Source organism: Typopeltis vanoorti, chromosome 17, assembly GCF_054136105.1.
Source record: "Typopeltis vanoorti isolate ZY-2024b chromosome 17, IOZ_Tvanoo_1.0, whole genome shotgun sequence".
NCBI classification, from domain to species: domain Eukaryota; kingdom Metazoa; phylum Arthropoda; class Arachnida; order Uropygi; family Thelyphonidae; genus Typopeltis; species Typopeltis vanoorti.
This window is the reverse complement of record NC_143565.1, coordinates 52,324,639-52,347,811: the sequence shown is the minus strand read 5'-3', so window position 1 is coordinate 52,347,811 and position 23,173 is coordinate 52,324,639. Positions and strand designations below refer to the sequence as shown.

Sequence of the window (23,173 nt, the reverse complement as noted above, 5' to 3'; positions counted from 1 at the left end):
TAATACCTGTTCTGTATCATCTTTATAATCTTTTGTATACTTAGTTCGCACTTATCCCACTTGTGGAGGCAAGCACATATTCAGCTCATTCTAAAAAAATGGTGGATAAAAGTCTGTCATCAAACTGTTGATGAATTGCCATCACTTCACTCCTATCCAAAATAATGAAAGTCATCAGTAGTCATTTTCTCCACTACCTGGAGTTCCACTGCTTAATCAGTAACTATCATTATAGATTCTACTATTAAAAGTCCATGGCTGACCTCTTAGCCCATGTCACTTATCGCTGGACATGGGTCATGAAGAAACTCAACATTTCCTGAGCTTTTGATTGCATCTGGCATTTAGGTCTGGGCAAATTGCCATCCTTTGGTCTCTCCACCACCCTCTATAATTTGGCAGCCAGCTTTCTCTTTCTGGTAATTCACTGCATGTATTTTTATATATGTGTGTGTGTAGACCAGATATATATGGTCGACATGAAAGGCCACATGACCTATAGCACAGTAGTGCCGTGTGGGGGCAAGAGGAATAGAAGAAAGGAGCAGTCTGTTCACATTTTGCTTGAACAGCTGAGTATTGTAATCTTTGGGGAAGGCAGAGTCGGGGAGACTGTCCCAAAGGACAGAAATAGATGGAATAAAAGAAGAGGCAGTGAAGTTGGTTCTGTGAATTTCAAGATGGATTGTAAAAGGATATTGGTTAGCAGTGGCTCTTGTTTTAATGATTTTGGAGGAAAGTCGAGGAATAATAGTGACTAATTCAGCAGAGCACTGTCCATGAAAATACCTGCAGAAGGAGGCACAAGGCAGAAACTGAACATCTGTGAGAGAGGGATTGAAGTGGGTATGTGAAAGAGGGTTCATTAATTATTCGGATTGCCCTCTTCTGGATAGAATCAAGCAATCTTAGAGAGGATTTTGGTGCACCACCCTAAATATGGGAGCAATATTCCATGGCTGGGTGGATTTAGGCTTTGCATAGAGTTAGCAGTTGTGAAGGTGTGAAGTAGTGTCTTGTGCAAAAAAATACACCAAGTGTTTTGGTGGCTCCAGAAGCTATAGTTGAAATATTGTTGTGCCAGGAAAGATCAGAGGTGCAAGTCAGTCCAATAAGAGAAATCTGATCATGTTTGGATATCTTGGTATTATTGAAGGTAAGGGGGAGAGATGTGAGCTCTTTCTTGCATAAGATGAGACAGAACACTGAGTTTTGGTGGCACTGAAGTTTACAAGGTTGCCCATTCTTGACCCACTGGGATATAGGTAGGAGATCTGAGTTCAGGTCCCTGGTTGTGGTAGATCTTGAAGATTCTAATACTTGAGCACTAACAGGTTTGTCAAATGAAAAGGAAGAATAGAGCGTACTCTTGTCAGCAAAGCTACGGATAGGATTGGGAGTCTGTGAAAGCAGGTCGTATATATATACAACAGGAAGAGAGTGAGTGAAAGAACAGAACCTTGGGGTACTCCTGCATTGGTGTGTGTGGGGGGGGGGGATCTGAAGAGAGTAAGCTGTCCACCATGACACTTAGTAGTGATCACTGAGAAAGTTGGCAGTCTAGTGTTGCAGAGTGGGTAAGGCAGATTATAGAATGGCAGTTTGGTGAGTAGGCCCTTATGCCAAACCTGATCAAATGCCTTTGAAATGTCAAGGGCAACCATGTGATGTGTAGTGGTGGATGCCTGCTCTCAATCACCACTAATCCTATTCTCAAGTTTGCTGATGATAGTATTCTCCATTCATCCTACTGATTTGAAAACCATGCAATACTCCTACATCCCAAGCTTCAAGATCATCTTCAACCAGTGCCTTAAACATAGATCTCTGTATCATCCTTTACTGGATCAAAGTCAGTCTGGTCACCTTCAATGTCACCAAAATGCAGTTTTGCCGTTTCTTTCACCTTAGCCTCAGTAATATACAAATCACCAGACAGGATCAGCTGTCCCTGATCTAGGACTCACATTTACCTCCAGCCTTTCCTGGCATAAACGCATTGCTTCAATAACATCCTCGGAATCTTAAAAACTAGGCATTCTCTTCTGCTGAAGATATTTTTCCACTCATCTCAGTGCTGTCCAGAGAACAATAGTTTGGCTTATAGATCAGTGCTTCCACAGGTTCACTTCAACCTCCCCCCCCCTATACAGATGTATTGTTTCAGCTCTATGTCTGTTCTGCAGGCACTTCGCTGGTGGTCACTGCTCCTCTGAACTGATATTCATCATTCCTCAACTTTCTGTTGGGTTTGTAGAAACAAGAGCAGCAGCTGCCCATCATCCCTTTCCAGTACAACTGCAAACACACTGAATGAGCATGTGAGGAAGAGAGAGAGAGAGAGAGAGAGAGAGGTGTTGAAGGAGCACTCATCTATGAGCCAAACTGTTGTTCTCTGAGATGAAAAATATCATCTTCAGTAGAAGATGAGAAGAAAATGCCTAGTTTTTAAGATTCTGAGGATGTTACTGATCCAGTGTGTTTATGCCAGGAGAGGCTGGAGGTAAATGTAAGTCCATGTACCTATGTCCTGTGGAACAACCTTCCTTATGAAATATTTCCAAACAATTACAGCCTGCAATGAAATATGTCAATAAACTTCTTTTGTGTCAATCATCATCTGCACTCCACACTATTACTGATGTTCTGGTAAGTTCTACCTCTTGTATATGGAATCAATAGAAGAAAAAGTTGTAGTCGTGTTCTGTACATTAAAAAAAATTAATAAATAAATAAATACAAGAAACATTTAGTTAAGACTCGTTACACAAGCCTCATCATTACATCTCAACAAGGTTTCTCATCTTGGTCATAATCTCTTATTTCATTCAGGCAAAAGAGTTTATTGATTAATTACCATTCATTCTTGCAGGATGAGGTGGTCAGTCCTGTGCATGTCTTTTATGTATTTAAACCTGTTCACAGGACTCATTCCGGGAGGAAATAAAACTTTTTTGGAAAGGGGTGGAGGGGCTGTGCTCTCTGTCTAAAACTGGAAGGCTAATCTACTTGCTTAAAAAAAGGCTTGCAGTTCATCTTGTCATCTGTTATCTGTCACACATTTATAACTGTCACAGTGAACATTTGCCTTAAATCATTTATTACATTTGTGAAACTGATAAGGAGACATCTGAATAAAATTTTAAATTTAATCTCAATAACTTTGTTTCCAGGAGAGAGGTCACACTTGGATAAAGGATTAAATAAGTATATAATTTCTTGGTATCTTTAATTTATAGCATAACCAAGTGAAAAAACTTCCAACAACTTCCAACAATATGTGGAAGTGATAGAGTTCTCACCTCGTCGTTATGACGATAGTCAACCATGAGTCATATCATGTCAGTCAACCTCCTGGATAGGAGATGGCACATGAATGGGGGATAAGATATCTACATTACCTTTATCAACTATAATCCTTAGTTTTGCATCATTGGCAAACAACTGAATATACCCCCCCCCCATTCAAATCTTCTGCTATATCATTAATGTACAAATTAAAGAGTAGTGGTCTTAGCCTAGTACAGTGTCCTGGGGTGCTCCATTAATCACTCTCATTTGCCTTGATTGAGACAGCCACCCTCTCATCCATGCCACCAACCTCATATCCATTCCCATTTGCTCTAACTTATGTGATAGTTTTGTATGTGATATTCTGTCAAATGCCTTTTCAAAGTCCAGCAGTATCATGGTGTAGCGATTTCCTTTATCCAGTTCTGCTATCACCTAATTATAAAATGTGAATCAATTACTGAGGCAGGACCTACATTTTACAAAGTCAAGTTGCCTCTGTAGAGTATCATTCCTATCCACCTACTCCTGAACTTTTGCCAACTTTTCAAATATTTTAACCACCACTCTAGAGATACTGATTGGTATGTAATTTTGCTGCTTCTGTCTTGGAGCCACCTTTATGCAATGGAACTATCTTATCTATCTTACTCTTTCCACTCCCTTGGAACCTTGCAAGAGCTGAGACTGAAATTAAACAACTTTGTCAGAGACACTGCGAGTTCAGTTACATATACTTGTAGCACATGTGTTGACATACCTTCCAGGCCAACTGCTGTATTCACTTTGATATTTTTCAATCATCTATCTCAATGCTCACATCAGTCTCTCTCACCTCTGCTCATGCTTCACTTGCAAACTCTTTGTTTCCTTACACTTCAAAAAGGATTAAACAAGAATATAATTTCATGGCAAGAAATTATATTCTTGAATATTCAAGAAATTAACTTAAAGTCAGTAACCATTAATATCATTTTAGTCTTAGATTTTTCGTGTCCTGATTTGCTGATTTTTGCTACTCAACTGTTGCTGTCCTTACCAAGTTCTTTCCTATTGTGCATCCAGATATTACCTTTCATTTTTTTCTCTATTAAGTCTTCTTTTTGCAGAATGCATACTTAACTCTTTTCATTCATCCATTTTACTCCTACTTTATTTATGATACTCACTTTTGGAATATACTGAGACATTGCTTCTATTAAATATATCTTGATCAGTGCCTGTGCAGCCTATGTCTCTTTTTCACCTATTTCTTCTTTCCATGCTAACTCCCAATTGTCTCCTATTTTTTCTTAAATCATCTACCTTCTAGTTCCACATACATATTCTTTCCTCATAACATTCTGATATGACTGGATACAACTCAGGTGATCATTTTATGGTCATTCCTGCCAACTGAAGGAAGACTATTACACACCCATTCATAATCACATCCTCTGATTACGATGTAATAGATGATGGATGTACCTTCCAGTGTGCGTAAGTTTTCTGCTAGAATGCACATCTGTCACATAATCACATTGCCATCCCTTCCCACAGTATGATGTTATTAAAACCTTAGCAAATAGAGCTAGAGCAATATGTTCTGACCACACTAGTCTCTCCACTAAAATTAATAACATTTGAGACACTTTAAGCAATGGCTTTCCCTTTCACAAAATCAACAGAACTCTAACCCTCCCCCCCCCCCCCCAAAAAAAAATCCAGAACACACGAAATTCATTACCATTCCCTACAGCTGGGTCACTTCAGAAAAAGATTCACACCATCTTAACAGATATAACATATAGATCTCCTTTAAGCCATACCAAAAATTACCTACTCTTATTTGCTTACTAAAAGATCCTCTTTTAGATCATGTTATACCATTTAAGATGGTGTGAAAATTTTTTCACAGTATCACAATATAGATCATAGTATCCCTCTCCTGCAAACTGTGGACAAATTGAAAGTTTAGCTAGTATCAATCTGGAGGAACATAGAAACTATATACATTACCTGCACTATAGCCATTCTAGAGTAGCAGCCCATATCATGGCTATAGATCACTGGATCCAGTAGGGTAGGGGGATGGCTCCATTTTATACAAAAGCAGATATAAATCTGAGACTGTTTCTAGAATCTGCCACAGTACTAAATTTTCGAAATCTTATTAAATTTGGCTGCTTTGCTTTACAAAAATCTGGGTGACCATCATATTGATACTTTCAGCAAGAATCCTTATTATATTATATTTATGGACTCGACTCCCATTTCAGATGAAAATATTATTAAAGTCCATAAATCTAACATATTGAGTTCTGTTCACCATTCAATTACATTGAAAGAAAAGATCAGCAAGAGAGGGTGCCAGTTAGGACTGTAAGATCCTGGTTTTCACATTTTGCTTATGTGAAAACCAGATTGCCTTCCCATTGTGTGTGGCTGCATGCATCTGCTTAGTGTATTTGTGACGATGTCCATAGTGAAGTATTGGATTACTAATTTCATTAGCTGAATAAATTTAGTTAATTATTATCTCTAAATATGTTTTCTCCTCTAAACATAAGCAGTTATCCCTTGACATTTACATTGGAATTTTTCAATATCCCTGAGAATTTCAAATCCATGTACTTCTATTCTTACATTTATCTCATCAGACAGTAATTTAGCAATTCATTTAGTAATTTGCTCTCTTCTACATGTATTCATTAGTTAGTTTTCCATAATCCTTCTTCCTTTCACTTGTCACATAGGAAAATAACTCCTTTCCTTATATTCTTTCTATGACATTTTATTATTATTTTTTTATAGTTCCTGCTTAATAATGCTAGCCATCTATTTAAATCTCTTCTGAGTTATCCTTCTAACACTGGATATGTAGTCCAATACTGCTTTCCTCAAATGTCTCTTGACCATTTCCCCATGCATTACCTGTGCCTTTCCCTTGCAATTTCTGATGTCATGATATGCTGCTCCAGGTTGCTTTCTAAATTTATCATAATCACTCTCTCTATGTTTCCACATATATTGACGTGGGAGGTATCCACATGCCTGGACACCTCCCATGTCAAGTCTTATGGGATCACTCTCCCTACCTGAGGTAAAGTTTCTACCTTGGTTATAGATAAATCCTCTGTTACACCATCTCAAATCCCATTTTCCTTCAATCGTTTGCTCTTTTAGGTAATTATATATTGAACTGCATAAATTTCAGTTCCTTTTGTCTGTATAGTCTTCCATAACGAATATTTGCCTTGTGCTGATTGCCAAGATATCACATCAACAGTTTCATATGCCCCCAGGTCTATAACACCATATGTTTTTTCATGTTAGCCTCTGTTCCACTCTAGATAGCCTCAAATACACTGTCTCCCACAACCTACTACTGCTTCTTGGTGAACTTATACTCTTTTTGGTTGCTGTGCTGTTCTCTGTCTTCCTAGAAATACCTATCCCTCACCCATTTTGTCCATATGACTATGTCCTCATGAAGATTAGATTCCACTATTAAATTAAAATGTATACCTAGTTTTTATGGCTTTTATTCATTTATTTTATTTTATTTTTTCAGATTGTGTTGATGGTAACAATATCAGATTGTCAGTAGTAGCCAACAAGTTATTACAAGCTGTTCTTTATCTCAGAAATTGCTTTGAAGGTAAATCTGTTTAAATAGGAAGCAAAAAAGGCTATAAATACTGCTACTAGATTTAGATAAAAGTTGCTAATTTTTTTTGTGAGCTTTTCATAGATTATAAGGTATGAGAGTGAATTTTTTTTATAAACAGGAAATATTTATGCATATAGGTATGAACTGGTCAATAGCTTTTCAAGTCTAGTAACCTCTTAACTAATTTTTTTCTGAGGGAGTTGGCCAAAAAAAACTATTTTTTTGTGTTTTTTTATGCTTTAATGATGCTTGTTTAGAATAAAATTTACTAACAGAAAAACAAATTTCTGTTAGTAAATTTTATTTATTTATTTTATTTTTTGCATTTATAAATGAGTCATTTTTGTATAAGAAATTGCTTTAGTTGTCTTGAGAATAGAAACTCAGCTTCTGTTGAATACAAAAATAAGTTAAAATCAATTTATTTTAGAATTGACAATTCCTTCATGACAAGTTAAGAATTTTTTTTTGTTCCCCTCTTTTACATCTTTTCTCTAAGACAGCACACATTCTCTTCAGGTTGGTTTTCTTTTCTGTGGGAGGAACAGCATCTGTAAAATGACAGACAGTAAGCCTAAAAGGAGTTAGACTGATTCCAGGATAACCATGAGCATTCACAAACTATTTGTATTTTCCAGCAAAAAAGTCTATTAGTTTCATTCTGAGATCAGTGGGCTTCTTTGATTTGTCTGATTTTCCATATAGAATATATGAATTCTGTATAGCTACCTAAAAAGTTGCAAGAATATTTCTTATATTTCTCTCTTTTTATTGATTATGTTGATAATTTGATCAACATGATCAATCTTCCCATTGTGTTTGTTAAGCCAGCTGCAATGAGGGAATGACAAGAAATTTGTCATTAATAAACTGTTGAAAATAAAGTCACATTGTACTTATTATTATTACGGGCAACACCAAGGAGTCCTTAGACTCATCAAGAGAGAGCCCTAGACATTATTTCAAAAACTATCCAACATTTGTGCAGTATGTATCATACTTTGCTTTGAACTCATTCACAGTCATGGCACCCACAACAGACGCTGGTAGCCTATTCCATTCATTCACTACTCTCCATGCAAAAAAACCTAGTTCTGACACCCTTGTTAACTACATCCTTACTCAGTTTCCATGGATGGCTCCTAGTTCTCCCACCATGAGACCTGTTCTGAAAAATTTCCTCTGAATTAATCTTGTAAAAATCCCTCAGTAATTTGTATATCTCAATCATATCATCCCTTTTCCACCTATTCACCAGTTTCTGTAACTTACAAATCTTCAACCTGTTCCTCTTTCCATTTCATTTCAAATCACAAGTAAATAACTATAACAACAAACTCTCTCTACATGACAAAAGCCATACTGAATTAGCTTCCAACCCAGGCATAAACCATGCCACCTACACCCCAGCCCACCAATAAGAATCTAAATCCCATCTCAAGCCATGCCCAAAACACAAATAAATGAATGGGAGTATTACACCAGTATTTTCACTTAAATTCTTAAAATTAAGAGAAAAAATACAACATACACAGTAAATTTGGGAAGATGTGGTTCATCAACCTCTTTCCACACTAATATACTTCATTCTTGATTAATCCTTATAAGTTCATTTGAATAGAACCTTGGCATGATACAGTTGCGATGTTCATGTAAGCAAGTTTTTAGATTTTAATACTTTAAGTATTAAAATGCCATAAAGAAGGATCAGTGAGAGACTGAAACCACCAGGCAGATCAAGCTGAAAGTAATATAATTGCAAAATTGATGCTGATATTCTGATGTGTTGTGTTCCTTTTCCTGTCAAGAAGAACCAGACTGTTGACCAAAGTTTTCATTATCTTCTATTTAAAATCTCTGTCATTATTCGTGTTTTTTTTGGGGGGGAAAGTAGCCACTAACATATGTGGTGAAACTAGTCAGTTTAACTATCTGTATTATCATGGCTTATTAAATCCAGTGTCAGTTATCATTTGATACAAAGACAAGTTGGAAACATGACTTGCTAAGTTATGTTAAGTAATCCTTGCAGTTTCAAATTAAAGCCACTGCATACATAATACAAACAATCATGGGTCTCTACCACGTGCTTTCATGGCATGCCATTTCACTTTAGGGACATCAAGTAGTTGATGTTTGTTCATATTTTGATGCTAGAAATTTTCTGTGAGGATACACTTGTGGTATGATGCTTGATGCATATCATAGGTTTTCCTGCTAGTGAAGTATAGAAAGTGCAACTTCTTATTTCTCAATTCAAAACCACCAGATTAGTTGAGCCAGTTGACAGGGTCTAGTATGGATTATGAGATTGAATTAGATATATTAATGGATCTGGCATGTGTGCAATTTTAAAGCACATTTCTCACTATTTAACACAGAAACAAAAGTGACACTGCTACAAACTCAGATATTTACTTGGATTACCATTCATAATGCTTCTTACATTACAGATGTGATATATACTCAATCTTAAAAATCAGAACTGAAATACTTATGCAAGCACAATCTGTGCAAGAACCAAACATTGTGAACAGAATGCTGATTATGTTCACAATGAATATTAAGAGCATTCTTTTTCAGCATACTGTTTATAGAACATGGTGATCAGTGCATAGTACTACTGCTCATTGTTCTGCACCGTGTGTGAACTACTGGAAGTTTATTTTGCACTTGGTTAGACTATAATAAATTTAGTTTAATCCTTTATCCAAGTGTGAGCAAACAAAGTTTGTGCCTGAAAATATCTTCAGGACTATAACAAGGTGGTGCAACTGTTGGCAACTCAGAGCAAAGGTGAACCAAGCTCTCATTACTCCTTGTAGTATCTCCCACCATGCAAAGCACATGTCCTTGTGGACATGTATAATGCCATGCATTGAGGGAAGGGCCACTACCCAGACCAGTTTCGACCTTTATTGAGGTCTCGTCAGTGGGAGACAGACCCAAACGTGGAGATACTAAGGCAGAAGCAATAGGAGAGGTCATATTTACCTATATGAGTTGCCAACCAGTGTACCACCTTATTATTGAATTACTCTGGATTTAGAGAAAGATGTTGGAAGTTTATTTTGCACTTGGTTAGACTATAATAAATTTAGTTTAATACTTTATCCAAGTGTGAGAAAACAAGTTTGCACCTGAAAATATCTTCAGGACTGTAGCAAGGTGGTGCAACTGTTGGCAACTCGGAGACAAGGAGTGATGAGAGCTTGGTCCACCTTCGCTCTGAGTTGTCAACAGTTGCACCACCATGCTACAGTCCTGAAGATATTTTCAGGCACAAACTTTGTTTGCTCACACTTGGATAAAGGATTAAACTAAATTTATTATAGTCTAACCAAGTGCAAAATAAACTTCCAACATCTTTCTCTAAATCCAGAGTAATTCAATAATAAGGTGATACACCGGTTGGCAACTCATATAGGTAAATATGACCTCTCCTATTGCTTCTGCCTTAGTATCTCCACATTTGGGTCTACCTCCCACTAACGAGACCTCAATAACGGTTGAAACCGGTCTGGGTAGTAGCCCTTCCCTCAATGCATAGCATTATACATGTCCACAAGGACGTGCTTTGCATGGTGGGAGATACTGAGACAAGGAGTGATGAGAGCTTGGTCCACCTTTGCTCTGAGTTGTCAACAGTTGCACCACCTTGCTACAGTCCTGAAGATATTTTCAGGTGCAAACTTTGTTTGCTCACACTTGGATAAAGGATTAAACTAAATTTATTATGTGTGAACTACTAAACTTCATAAACTTGGATATTATGGCAATATGATGGATAGATATACATTGTGTTGTATGATAGCTCATATAAACATATGCTAGAACTCATCAAGTTACTACAGAAACATTAGAACTAGGAAAAATTGAAATGGCTTCCTGTCTGCTTGAATCCCTGTAATATATTTTAAGGGAGTTGACTGCTTTAATGATCACTTCAAATGAAAGCACCTTCTTTGAGTAGTCATTCTTTTAGCACAAACAAGTGATCTTTCGGTGCATATAATTCTCATTAGAAAAAGGATTTAGATGTCCAATCTCTACTATTATTCATTCTTCGACATGTGTGAACTGAAGTTTCATAAAAAATGGAAATATTTCTTGGATATTTTTTACAATTTTTCAACTGCCAATTGAAACAATAGAATGAGGTAAAATAGGGATAATTTCACGAGTTTCCATGAATCACATGACTGCATAATTCATGTCAAGGAAGGCAAATGATTATTATTAGGATCTCTACATCAAATGAAAGCATCTTTTTGGTTGTTGGAACAGCCCCCCCCCCCCCCCCAAGATACTCAGTTTAAGTATCTTATGGATCATGGAACACTTGCAGAAAAAGGGTATCTAGATGTGATATCCAGTGATTGTCTGGAAAGAAATATAAGCTTTAAGTATATCAAAAGAAAAACAATAAAAACTAAACCTTCTTGCTACTACTTTTTGTCAACATTTTTTATTTTTTATTTATTATTCTTTTTTAATTCGTCCCACAAAAAGCTTTAAATCTATAGTGAACACAAAAAGCCCACCCATGGTATTAGTATCATGAATGGGCTATGGGTTAGATAACCTGGAAGCCCTACTCTACAGAATAAACATGGAAATTTTCCTTCAAGCTGTTTCAGGTCTCCAGTAAACAGGTGGTCATACTGATTGATGAAATTCATCTACTACCACCCAAAGACACTAAAGATACTGCAGTGAGATTTAATCCTGTGATTTACTGGGGTCGGGCCCCTTTTCACAGTCCTATCCACATGGCTAACCAGACTGGAATTTGTATAATATATAGCATACTAAATTCTGATTGTATTACTGAACAAAGTCTTGATTTGTTCACATGCAGCATGTGAACTATTTTATCCTAAAATATTTTGTTGTGACTCTTTCTACCAAGAACTCCCTTGTTTAACTTTAAAAACAGAAATTACAGAATGAAATGTAATTTCTGTTTTTAAACAGAAATTACATTTCTCTGTGCATCAGATGATTATCACCAAAAGATACATTTGGACCTATCAAATTATCTTCAACAGAAGATAATTTGATAGGTCCAAGTGTATCTGATGACATTCATATTGAGAAACCACATAATTGCCATTTAATGTATAATTAACAGTAACTGAAATTTTTAAAATGTTCTTTGAACTGTGGATTTAAGTGGTCAAATTTTATATACCAAAAAGAGTTGATAATAATTCAGGCATATAGTGCATTATTTGCATAGTATTATGTGGCCCTTAATGAGTCTGGGATTCCATGGAGTCCCAGACTCTTACATAACTAGAGGTTATGTAAGATCATGGTCAGCCTCACCCAAAATACCTTGGAGTGAGCCTGGACAGAAGCCTAACCTATAAAAGGCGCATCATCAACCTCTTCAATAAAATTAAAACCAGAAATAACATCATTTCAAGGCTTGCTGGAACAACCTGGGGTTGTGGTGCAGAAGTCCTAAGGTCGTCTGCACTAGCCCTCTCATTCTCTGCAGCAGAATATTGTGCCCCTGTCTGGGAAAGAAGTACACACTAACATTATAGACACCCAGCTGAACTCTACCATGCACACAACTAGTGGGACAGTGAGAAGCACCCCTCTTTCCTGGCTGCCTGTTCTATCTAACATTGCTCCACAACACATACGGAGAAGACAAGCCTCGTTTAAGGAATTTAATAAAGCAATGAGCAGCCCACTCCTACCCCAACACCAGACTCTCATAAACCCACCTAGTCTTTGCCTCAAATCTAGAAAGCCTCTCTGGTCCATGGACGAACTCTCTTCAGCTGCTCTGCCATCAATATTTGACATATGGAGAGAATACTGGTCCAACAATCTCCCAACAAATGGCTTCCTGGTAAAAGATCCCTGGGCTCTGAAACCTGGTTTTGATCTTCCTAGGAAGATTTGGTCATCCATAAACAGCAGGATCAGAACTAGCCAGGGCAGATGTGGCTATCTTCTACATAGGGGCTGTCAGATCACCCTTATTGTGATTGTTCTCCCATTGTGTACGACTGCCCAAGGTGCCACTTTCACGATGGTGGCCTACAGGACATCCACAAGGTGACGGATGAGGCCTTGAATTGGCTTTCCAGCCTGGACCTTGACCTGTAGTTGGTATGATGGTGGTGGTTATGGAGGAAACAGAAGATCACGGTCCCATCTCACCATGAAGATGTTATTCTCGTAGTTACTCTCATAGTCCTCGTCATAGTATCAGCAGAACTCCTCCTCATGTTAGAAGATGATGATACAGTGTGAAATGGGCCTCCTCTAATGGATCAAGTTTTCTCACACAAGACACAACTGCTCTCTACTTAAACCTCGGATACAGCTACTTTTATGTTGTGAGAACATGCAGCCTTGTCATACTTGGTGCAGCAGGACAATAATTGTCCCTGGCTTAATTATGACAAGTTACTTTTGCTTTATATTTAAAAAAAAAAAAAAAAGAAAGACTTAGAAAGCAGGTTGTGCCTTTTATGTAATGAACTTTTATATGTTAAGATTTTCATCATTTGTTTCTGGAAATTGTGATTGTACTTTTCACTTACCAGTTTCCATGTAGCCATAAGCATAAATAAATAAATGGTCATGTAAATATTGAAATGCACTATAGAAATTTCATTTTAAGAAAGCACAGTATTACTAAAGTAATTAGTTCTACTAGGGTAACTTTTGAAAATTTTGCAATTTTATCAATGATATTTCCTTATGAAGTGCTTATTTTTCCATTAACTGATTTATATATTTACAATACTATTATGTAATTTAATGTCTGCATAGGCATGCATGGTGCAGTAGATACCAAATTAAAGATAATTGGATTGAATGGTTAAATGTTCTGTTCTCTAGAGGCCAAGAAATGCTTCAGTACCAAGATAGTACTAGAACACCAACTACCAACTGCCACAGACAAGATCAAAACAACTGATGAGTGTATTCTGTCAACTTTAGTTACTGTAGCAACAGCAATGAAAAAGGTTTCTACTTTCTTAATAACTGTAAATAAACTGTCATTTTCTACTTTAAGTTGATTAATTTCAATTGACAAATATTAAGTAGCTGAAATTACTTTTTCTGAAGGTCTTATGTTTTCTAAATCTTATATAGCTGTTAGATTAAAGATTGTACACAATTCAACATGGGCCCAAGAACTAAACCAACTGAACCAAGAAAAGTATAAAGATTTTAATTAGTTCATCATTATCACCATCTCAGATTCCCAATATGTACTCTCATTAGGATTGGCAGGATACCATGATAGTACCGAATAATACTGTCAGATTACAAATTAATTTTATTTTTAAGGTATTCAATATTTTCACATCTTAAATTCAGATTTTTAAGTCGCTATTAACTAGTCCACATCTGGATTTTGGTATTCCTTTTTTCTGCCCTCTTATCATCAAACACCTGTTTTGCTATTCTTTCCTCTCCAGTTCTATTTAACTGATCACATCACCTTAGATTAGCTCTGCTTACACACTCTTGAATGCTGATATTTTAAAGTTCCTTTTTAATCATTTTAATATGATTCTGCCAATGTAGTCTATTCATTCCATCATTTTATTTATTTATTTATTTATTGTCAGAACTCTTATATCTGTACTCATGAGTCTTTGATCAACTGATTTATTTTTAATCCAGTGTAATTTTAACTTAACAAGCTAAGTTAAAAGTTGTTTGAAGTTTTTCTTGTAATATTACTAGTTTATTGAATTGGGTAATTTCTCTCTTATTTTATATACATTTATTCACTTCGCTCCCCACCATGCCAGTTTTGCTCTTCTTCAATTTGTCAACTTTATCAAAAATTTAGCTGAACATTTTATCTGTTCTGTAGTTCTCTATTCGAGAATGTAGTTGATGTTTTCCATGCTCTTGCCTATGATTTTCATAATAGGCACAAGCAAGGAAACACATTTTATTATTGCTGACTTTCATGTCAAACTTGTTATAGCAGTTATTCAGTTAAGTAATCTAGTTCTGTTTAGAGGAACATCATCTGCATGATGTTATACCAAATAATGTAAAAAGCTGACTTCCATGTGTCTGATGTTGGTAACAGATTAAGTGCTACATTGCTTCGTAATGTAATCCGTAAAGATGATGAATAATAGTGCATATCCTTGTCTTCTGTTTACCTCGGTGTGCCTGATTTTGCATCAAACAGTCTTCCAGGACATCCTTCGATTCTGACTGCATTTGCAAATTATGTATAATATGTATAAGGTCTCACCATATAATTGTAGTTTGAGTAGTATATCTCTTATCACCACCATCAAGCTCCTGTTATATTATCTCAATAATAAATTAAAGATGCCAAGAAATTATATTCTTGGTTTCATCCTTTATCCAAGCGTAAGCAAACAAAGTTTGTGTGTGAAGTATCTTCATGACTGGACTACTTCTATACATGGACTATTGACTTCTCATCGATTACCTTGGTATCCCATAATGCAAAGCACCAAGGCAATTGATGTGAGGTCATTAGTTCCTATATACAATTAGCCCAGACATGATGATACGTCACATGAAAACTTTGTTTGTTTACACTTGGACAAAGGATGAATACCAAGAATACAATTTCTTCGCATCTTTAATTTATAGTGTAAACAAGCGAAAAAACTTTCAACATTGTTACTCTCAAGAGTTTGAACAGGATAGAACAGTACCGCACAAAAAGTTAAATTATTACTAACTTCCTGTTGACTGTTTACCTCCAAATTAGTCTGTTATCTGAAGTCAGTCAAAGCAGGTCATTTATATAGGAAGAGAGTGGGAGAAAGTACTAACCCTTAGGGTACTCCTGCATTGATGGAAAAATCTGAGAAGAGGAAACCATCCACTATGAGTCATAGTGAGTGACCAGTGAGAAAGCTAGAAATCCAGTTGCAAATGGTAGAAGACAGACTATAGAATAGTGGTTTGCTGAGCAGACTTGTAGACATCTGTGCCAAACTTGATCAAATACTTTAGAAATGTCAGTTGGAGTAGAGATTGGAGTATTGATGATTGGAGTAGAGCCTCTTATAATATCCATGCATGAAAAGGGAAATAAAACTGAATGTGATAATTACAAGAATTCCCCTACAGAGTGTTCCAGGTAAAACTTATGCAATTAATCTAGGAAACTTGGAGAAGGATAAGATAGATTCAGAGATTTTTAGGATTTTCACTCTAAGACATGGTGGAGAAATCAGGGGAATGTAATAAGCATCTGTACTTAAGTTTGTAGGTCTGGAAAAGGTATGTGACAAGCTACCAAGAGAAAAGCTATTCAAAACATTACAATTATATGGTGTAAATATGAATATCGAGGAATACATAGTCTATATCGGAACTGTAAGTCAGCAGTTAGAATTGAAGAAGAAGATACAGGAAGATGGTTGGATGATAAATCAGATGTCATACCAGGATGCATGTTATCTCCACTGTTTTTCCATTGTATGAATCACATTATGAAAGAAAGCAACGTTAGTCCTAAAATAAAAATTGGAGATATTCAACTCAGATCTTACTTTCTACAGTTGATGTTATACTGTAAAATAAATCCAGCAGAATTCCTTAATGAAATTGAATAACTGCTGTAATAAATTTGATTTGAAAAATCAGTAATAAAATGACAGACTATGAAAATAGGCAGGCGCATTGAAAACATCAACTGCTACATTTGGAATGGAGAAAATAGAACTAGTAACACATTTCAGCAATTTAGGCACAATTTTTAGTGACAATGACAAATATGAAAAGTGACAGCATAAAGCAAACCAGTATTGTATGGAAGTTAACTGAATAAATTTATATGGAATAAAAGAGAAATTACTCAAAACAATGAACTAGCTATATACAAAACAGTGTTCAAACCAGTCTTAACTTATGGATCTTAGAGCTGGAATAGAAATAAAACACTGGATCAAACACCAGAGACCATAGATATGAAAGTTCTGAGAAAAATTAGAGTAACAGATAGCAGAATCATATTTAAAATAGGATATTATGAAGGTACTTGACATTGTTAGCATTCAGGAATGTTTGAGCAGAACTAATCTCATGTGTTATGATTATGAGAATATTCTTTTCTCCATTTTGCCACCTCGGTAGCTTCCAGAATATTTTTGACTTTCTTGATATTTACCCTCTCTATTCTTACCAGAGTTCTTCCCATGACTGTTGTTTCTAGTTTTACACATTGCTTCACATTCTTATAGTTTCTCTGTACTCTTTCTCAGAGAACATGTTGTTTTACTTGATATAAATTTTTAATGTGATTTTCTTCTTTTCCATGACTGCAACTTTACCTTCTTACAATTTCTATGGAGTTCTGATTTTTCTATCCTTGCAGACAACTTCACCACATGCCTCTCTGGCAAAATCAGTTAATGTGTTTTTTAGAATCTCCAAGGTTTGATTATAGTTTTCAAACAGTTGCATTTTTATATCAATAATATTTGTATATTATATAGGAACTACTTAAGGGCCAACACTAGATAACTAGAAAAGAGCTACATAACATTTATGGAATGCAAAGAACTGAGCAGCTTCCTGACTTAATGTCAAATGCTTGCCTCCACATAGTTCTTCATGCTAGTAGGTGTCTACTAGATACTGAACAAACAAGATTGGGCTGGTAACTGTGACTTAGCTAACTAAATTGTATTCTACATCAGCTTAAACTAGAAACAAACATGATGATATCACATCATGAAATTTCATGATAGCTGGGCATCATCCAAGTTAAATAAGCCTCTCTCCCACTCTCTGATTGAACCAAGGTGAACGGTGGAAAGTCATCTACTGAAAGAAACTCGATATTAGTAGATTTGAAGATACACTGTCAATATAAGAAGTATTAATGAAAAGAAATCAAACTTCAGAAGAACTAGAGCAGTGTTACTAGGAAATAATTCATGTTAATGAGACAAAAACTGAAACAGTAAGATCCTGCTAAAAAAATAAATGCAGGATGTTATATTTGGGCAATAATGATTAGGGAAAGGAAGAAGCATTCAACACCAAACAGATAATCTTGATTAGCAGGCAGTTCCAAGTAGAGTTCTGTTGGAAAGGTGAATTTGGTTCTTAATGCTGGTAAAAACATAGTACCTTTATATGGTATAAATGATAATTATATCTAGCAATGCATTGTCTATATTTGAGGTGTTAGTCAGTAATTAGAATTGAAGGAAATACAGGAAGATGGTTTGATGTAAAATCAGCTGTAGAACAGGGATGCACACTATCTCCACTTATCTATACGAATCATATTAGGAAACAAGATAGTATTAATTCTGATTGGAGATATCGAACTTAGCTCTTTCATTTATATAGATGATGCTGATGTATTCCTAAACACATCCAGTGCAAGTTTCCAGGATTCTCTAACTAAACTGAATAAGCTAAATAAACTAAATTAAATCAACCAAGACTATGAAAATAGTCAGGAACAAGAAAACATGAACTGTAATCTCACTGGAAAAACCTGTAGAATAGGTAAAATATTTCAGCAATTTTGGCACGATATTTAGTAAAGATAGCAAATTAAATATGTAAATGATTTTTAGTGGAACCTGTGGCACAGTAATTAAATAATAAAGTAACACATAAAAACCACAGTAAAATCTTTAATTAGCAAAAGGACAGATATTTCGTATTAAAATTAATAGTACATCTTCATGTCTGTAACAGTAATAGGAATGGAATACAGGCAAACATTCGGTGGATCACCTATTAAAATACAATTGTTACCGCGTGCTAGGAAATAATAGAAATAACAAATTTAATCTTAAATACAAAATGTTATATTCAGGCAATGACAATCAAGGAAAAGAAGGAGTAGCCATTGTATTCAACACTAAATACGAGGCTAATCTTCTTGAATGGCAGGCAGTCTCGAGTAGAGTGATGTAGGCAAATATTAGAATGAGGGACTGGACAATGAGACTTATTTGTGCCTATGGTCCCACAGAAGGTTCTACTAAGGTAGAAGTGGAGGAATTTTTTAATGCTTTAGAGAAAGCATCTGACACAATGAAAAAGGAAAAGTTGGTCCTTGTTGGGGATCTAAATAGCAGAGTAGGAAATGATTGTCAGACATACAAAAATATATTGGAAAAATTTGGAGAAAAGAGCAAAGCTAATAATAATGGCAAATATTTGCCATTATTATTAGCTCAGGACATGGACTGGTTATTACTAACACCATGTTCCAACATAAAAATGTGCACAAATTCACATGGAGAGAAGAGGCTAGGAATAAGAAAAGTCTCATTGACTATGTTATAGTTGATAGTGATGTTTTCCCACTGGTGCATTACACTAGAGTATATCAGAAGATTTGAAATTGGAAGAGACGGCCATTTAGTCTTTAGCAGGATAAAATTGAATTTCACACATGTAAGAAAGTTTTAAAAATCAATGCAGCTTTGGGGATTTTTAAAAACTATCTAGTAAAGGCAGTGTCTAAATGTATTCCAAGGGTGAGAAGGTTAAATAAGGTAGGTGTGAAATGAAAACTTGATAATATATCGCCTCTTATATTGAAGGAATGTGCCAGGGAGTTGAAGCCAGCCTTGACATATTTTTTTAATATGAGTCTTGCACTGGTTCAAGTTCCTAAGGAGGGCAAGATTGTGCCACTTCATGACACCAGAGTGTACAGAGGATTTGAAATTGGAAGCGATCACTATTTAGTCTTGAGCAGGATAAAATTAAATTTCATATCGAAAAGAATGACATGTAAGAAAGTTTTAAAGCGAATAAAAGTTGAGCAGTTCTCAGATGTGAACTATAGACTGAAATACACAAAGATTATTGAAAAAAAAATGAAAGAGTTTGAGAACAAGAACCAAACCTTGGAGATTCAGTGGCAAACCTTCAAGAAAACCCTGATTGCCAGAGAGGCATGTGGTGAGGTTTCCTGCAAGGATAGAAAAATCAGAACTCCATGGTGGACACAGGAAGTTAAAGAGGCAGTGAAGGAAAAGAAGAAAGCCTATCAAAAGTTCCTGGCAAATAAGTCAGCTTGTGCTCTTAGAGAATACAGAAACAAATGTAAGAAAGCTAAAAACGAGGATATTAGGAAAGAACTTGACATTGTCAGCATCCAGGGATGCATTAGCTGAGCTAATCTCAGGTGGTATGGTCATTTAAACAGAATGGGTGAGGAAAGATTGGCAAAACAAGTGTTCTCTGCCAAGTTGGCAGGAAAACGACCCAGAGGAAGACCAAGATATAGGTGGTTTGATAGGGTACAAAGTGCCTTAGACGACAGAAATATAAGATCTGATAATATTGGAGTCTTGATAAGTAACAGACTGATCTGTAGCAAAATTGTAGATAGGAAGTTAGTAATGATGTAAATATTTCATGTAGTACTATCATATCCTGTACACCCCTTGAGGGTACATGGCAAGAATTTGATGATGATGACAAATTTAATATATTAAGATAAATGGGTTTTTACATAAGATAAAAGTCTCCCAGATCTTTGAGAGCTACATACAGTCATTTCTATTTAAATTCTGTCAGTGTAAGATAGTTTCACAACTTTCTTTGAATAAGCGTTCATATTTGAATCTGCATCTATGGAGTAGAACTGCTTTATCCCACTGGACACTATGAGTAGAGTCAATACTCAGTGCTGTGCCAGACCAGACTTCAGAGGTTTGTTATAATCAATATAATATTGATGTTCTTTTATTCTTTTTTCCAAAGAACAACCAGTTTGTCCAAAATAAGAGACATCGCATTCGCAAGGTACTTGGTAAACACCATCCAAAGATAGAGAAGACAGTTTATCCTTGGTAGAAGGTAATGAAGAAGAAATTTTGTTGATAGGAATATATGTTGGAATCAGTTGATACTTTTTCAGAATTCTACCTAAAGGTTCTGATTTTCCTGGAATGTACGGAATAGGAACTCTGCAGACCGTTGAAGAAACTGTAGGTGTTGGAACATAAGAGTCAAGTATCTGTTGGAATTGATTGGAGTTGTAATCATTTGATTCCATTAACTTTTTAATGATGGAAAGTTCTTGTTGTAACATTATTGGGGAAAAGCAAACTTTATGTGCTCTATGAATTAGAGATTTAAGAATGCCAAATTTTTGAGACGTGGTGCATAGACTTTTTGTCAACGTATCTGCCAGGTAAAAGTGGGTTTTGAAAGACGCTTGTAGATAAGGTACCAGAAGATGTTCTAGTAAGGAGGATGTTCAAAAATGGTAATGTACCAGAGATTTCTTTTTCCATAGTGAATTGGATGCAGATTCATCCTCAACCAAAGAGATGGATGAGGATGAATGGATGAGAACATAGTATCTTCGAATTGTTTCAAATAGTGATTTGCCAAAGGTGGAGACAGAGGGCTACCCATGGCAGTACCTTCATTTGTTTATAGATTTTGTTTTTCCAACTGAAATAACCTGAGTGGATGACGTATTTAAATATCCTTGCGATATCTGGAGGATAATCTTCATATAATGAATTGACTGTGTCGGTTAATGGGATATTGGTGAACAGACAAATGATGTCAAAACTGACTAATATTTCAGAATCTGTAATTTTATATCCTTGATTTTTTCAAGAAAATCTGTTGAGTTTTTTATATAGGATCTGGAATGACCAGTGAGAACACTTAAGGAACGTGATAATACTTTTGCAATCCGATAAGTTGGAGAGTCGATGCAATTTACGATAGGTCGAAAATCAAGGATATAAAAATTACAGATTCTGAAATATTAATCAGTTTTGACATCATTTCTCTGTTCACCAATATCCCATTAACTGACACACTCAATTCATTATATGAAGATTACCCTCCAGATATCGCAAGTATATTCGAATATGTCATCCACTCAGGTTATTTCAGTTGGAAAAACAAAATCTATAAAGAAATTGAAGGTACTGCCATGGGTAGCCCTCTTTCTCCACCTTTGGCAAACTACTATTTGAAACAATTCGAAGATACTATGTTCTCATCCATTCATCCTCAACCATCTATTTGGTACCTTTACGTCGATAATGTTTTCGCTGTTTGGCCACACACACTGAAGATGAACTTTCCACTTTTCTACAATGGATAAATGACCTTCACCCATGCATCCAATTCACTATGGAAAGAGAAATCTCTGGTACTTTACCATTTTTGGACATCCTCCTTACTAGAACATCTTCTGGTACCTTATCTACAAGTGTCTTTTGAAAACCCACTTTTACTGGCAGATACATTCACAAAAAGTCTGTGCACCACATGTCTCAAAAATTTGGCATTCTTAAATCTCTAATTCATGGAGCACATAAAGTTTGCTCTTTCCCAATAATATTACAACTCCAATCAAATCCAACAGATACTTGACTCTTATGTTCCAACACCTACAGTTTCTTCAACGGTCTGCAGAGTTCCTATTCCATACATTCCAGAAATCTCAGAACCTATAGGTAGAATTCTGAAAAAGTATCAACTGATTCCGACATATATTCCTATCAACAAAATTTCTTCTTTATTACCTTCTACCAAGGATAAACTGTCTTTTCTATCTTTGGCTGGTGTTTACCAAATACCTTGCGAATGCAATGTCTCTTATTTTGGACAAACTGGTCGTTCTTTGTAAATAAGAATAAAAGAACATCAATATTATATTGATTATAACAAACCTCTGAAGTCTGGTCTGGCACAGCAAGTATTGACTCTACTCATAGTGTCCAGTGGGATAAAGCAGTTCTACTCCATAGATTGTGAAACTATCTTACACAGATCGAATTTAAATAGAAATGACTGTATGTATCTCTCAAAGATCTGGGAGACTTTTATCTTATGTAAAAAACCATTTATCTTAATAGATTTAAATTTGTTATTTCTATTATTTCCTAGCTTGCGGTAACAATTGTATTTTAATAGGTGATCCACCTAACGTTTGCCTGTATTCCATTCCTATTACTGTTACAGACACTGAAGATGTACTATTAATTTTAGTACGAAATATCTGTCCTTTTACTAATTAAAGATTTCACTGTGGTTTTTACATGTTACTTTATTATTTAAATATATAAATGGACAACAGAATAAGCAAAGCTGATATTGTGGGGAGCCAGTTGAATAAATTTTTATGGATTAAGAGAGAAAAATTAGCCACAACATTAAACTAGAAGTTTATAAGATTGTGTTCAAACTACTTATGTATCTGAGACTTTGGTTAGTGCAAATAAATAA

The 23,173-nt window shown here is 35.6% G+C and overlaps 1 protein-coding gene across 1 annotated transcript in view; it reads left to right on the top strand.

Moving 5' to 3' along the window:
• Positions 1-23,173, top strand: part of LOC150097388 (protein phosphatase 1 regulatory subunit 21-like) — a 505,584-nt gene that overhangs the window by 317,491 nt on the left and 164,920 nt on the right. The window contains exons 13-14 of the mRNA XM_090407251.1: positions 6,845-6,931; positions 13,814-13,941. Coding sequence (XP_090263377.1) covers positions 6,845-6,931; positions 13,814-13,941 — 215 coding nt within the window. The remainder of the gene's footprint in view (positions 1-6,844; positions 6,932-13,813; positions 13,942-23,173) is intronic.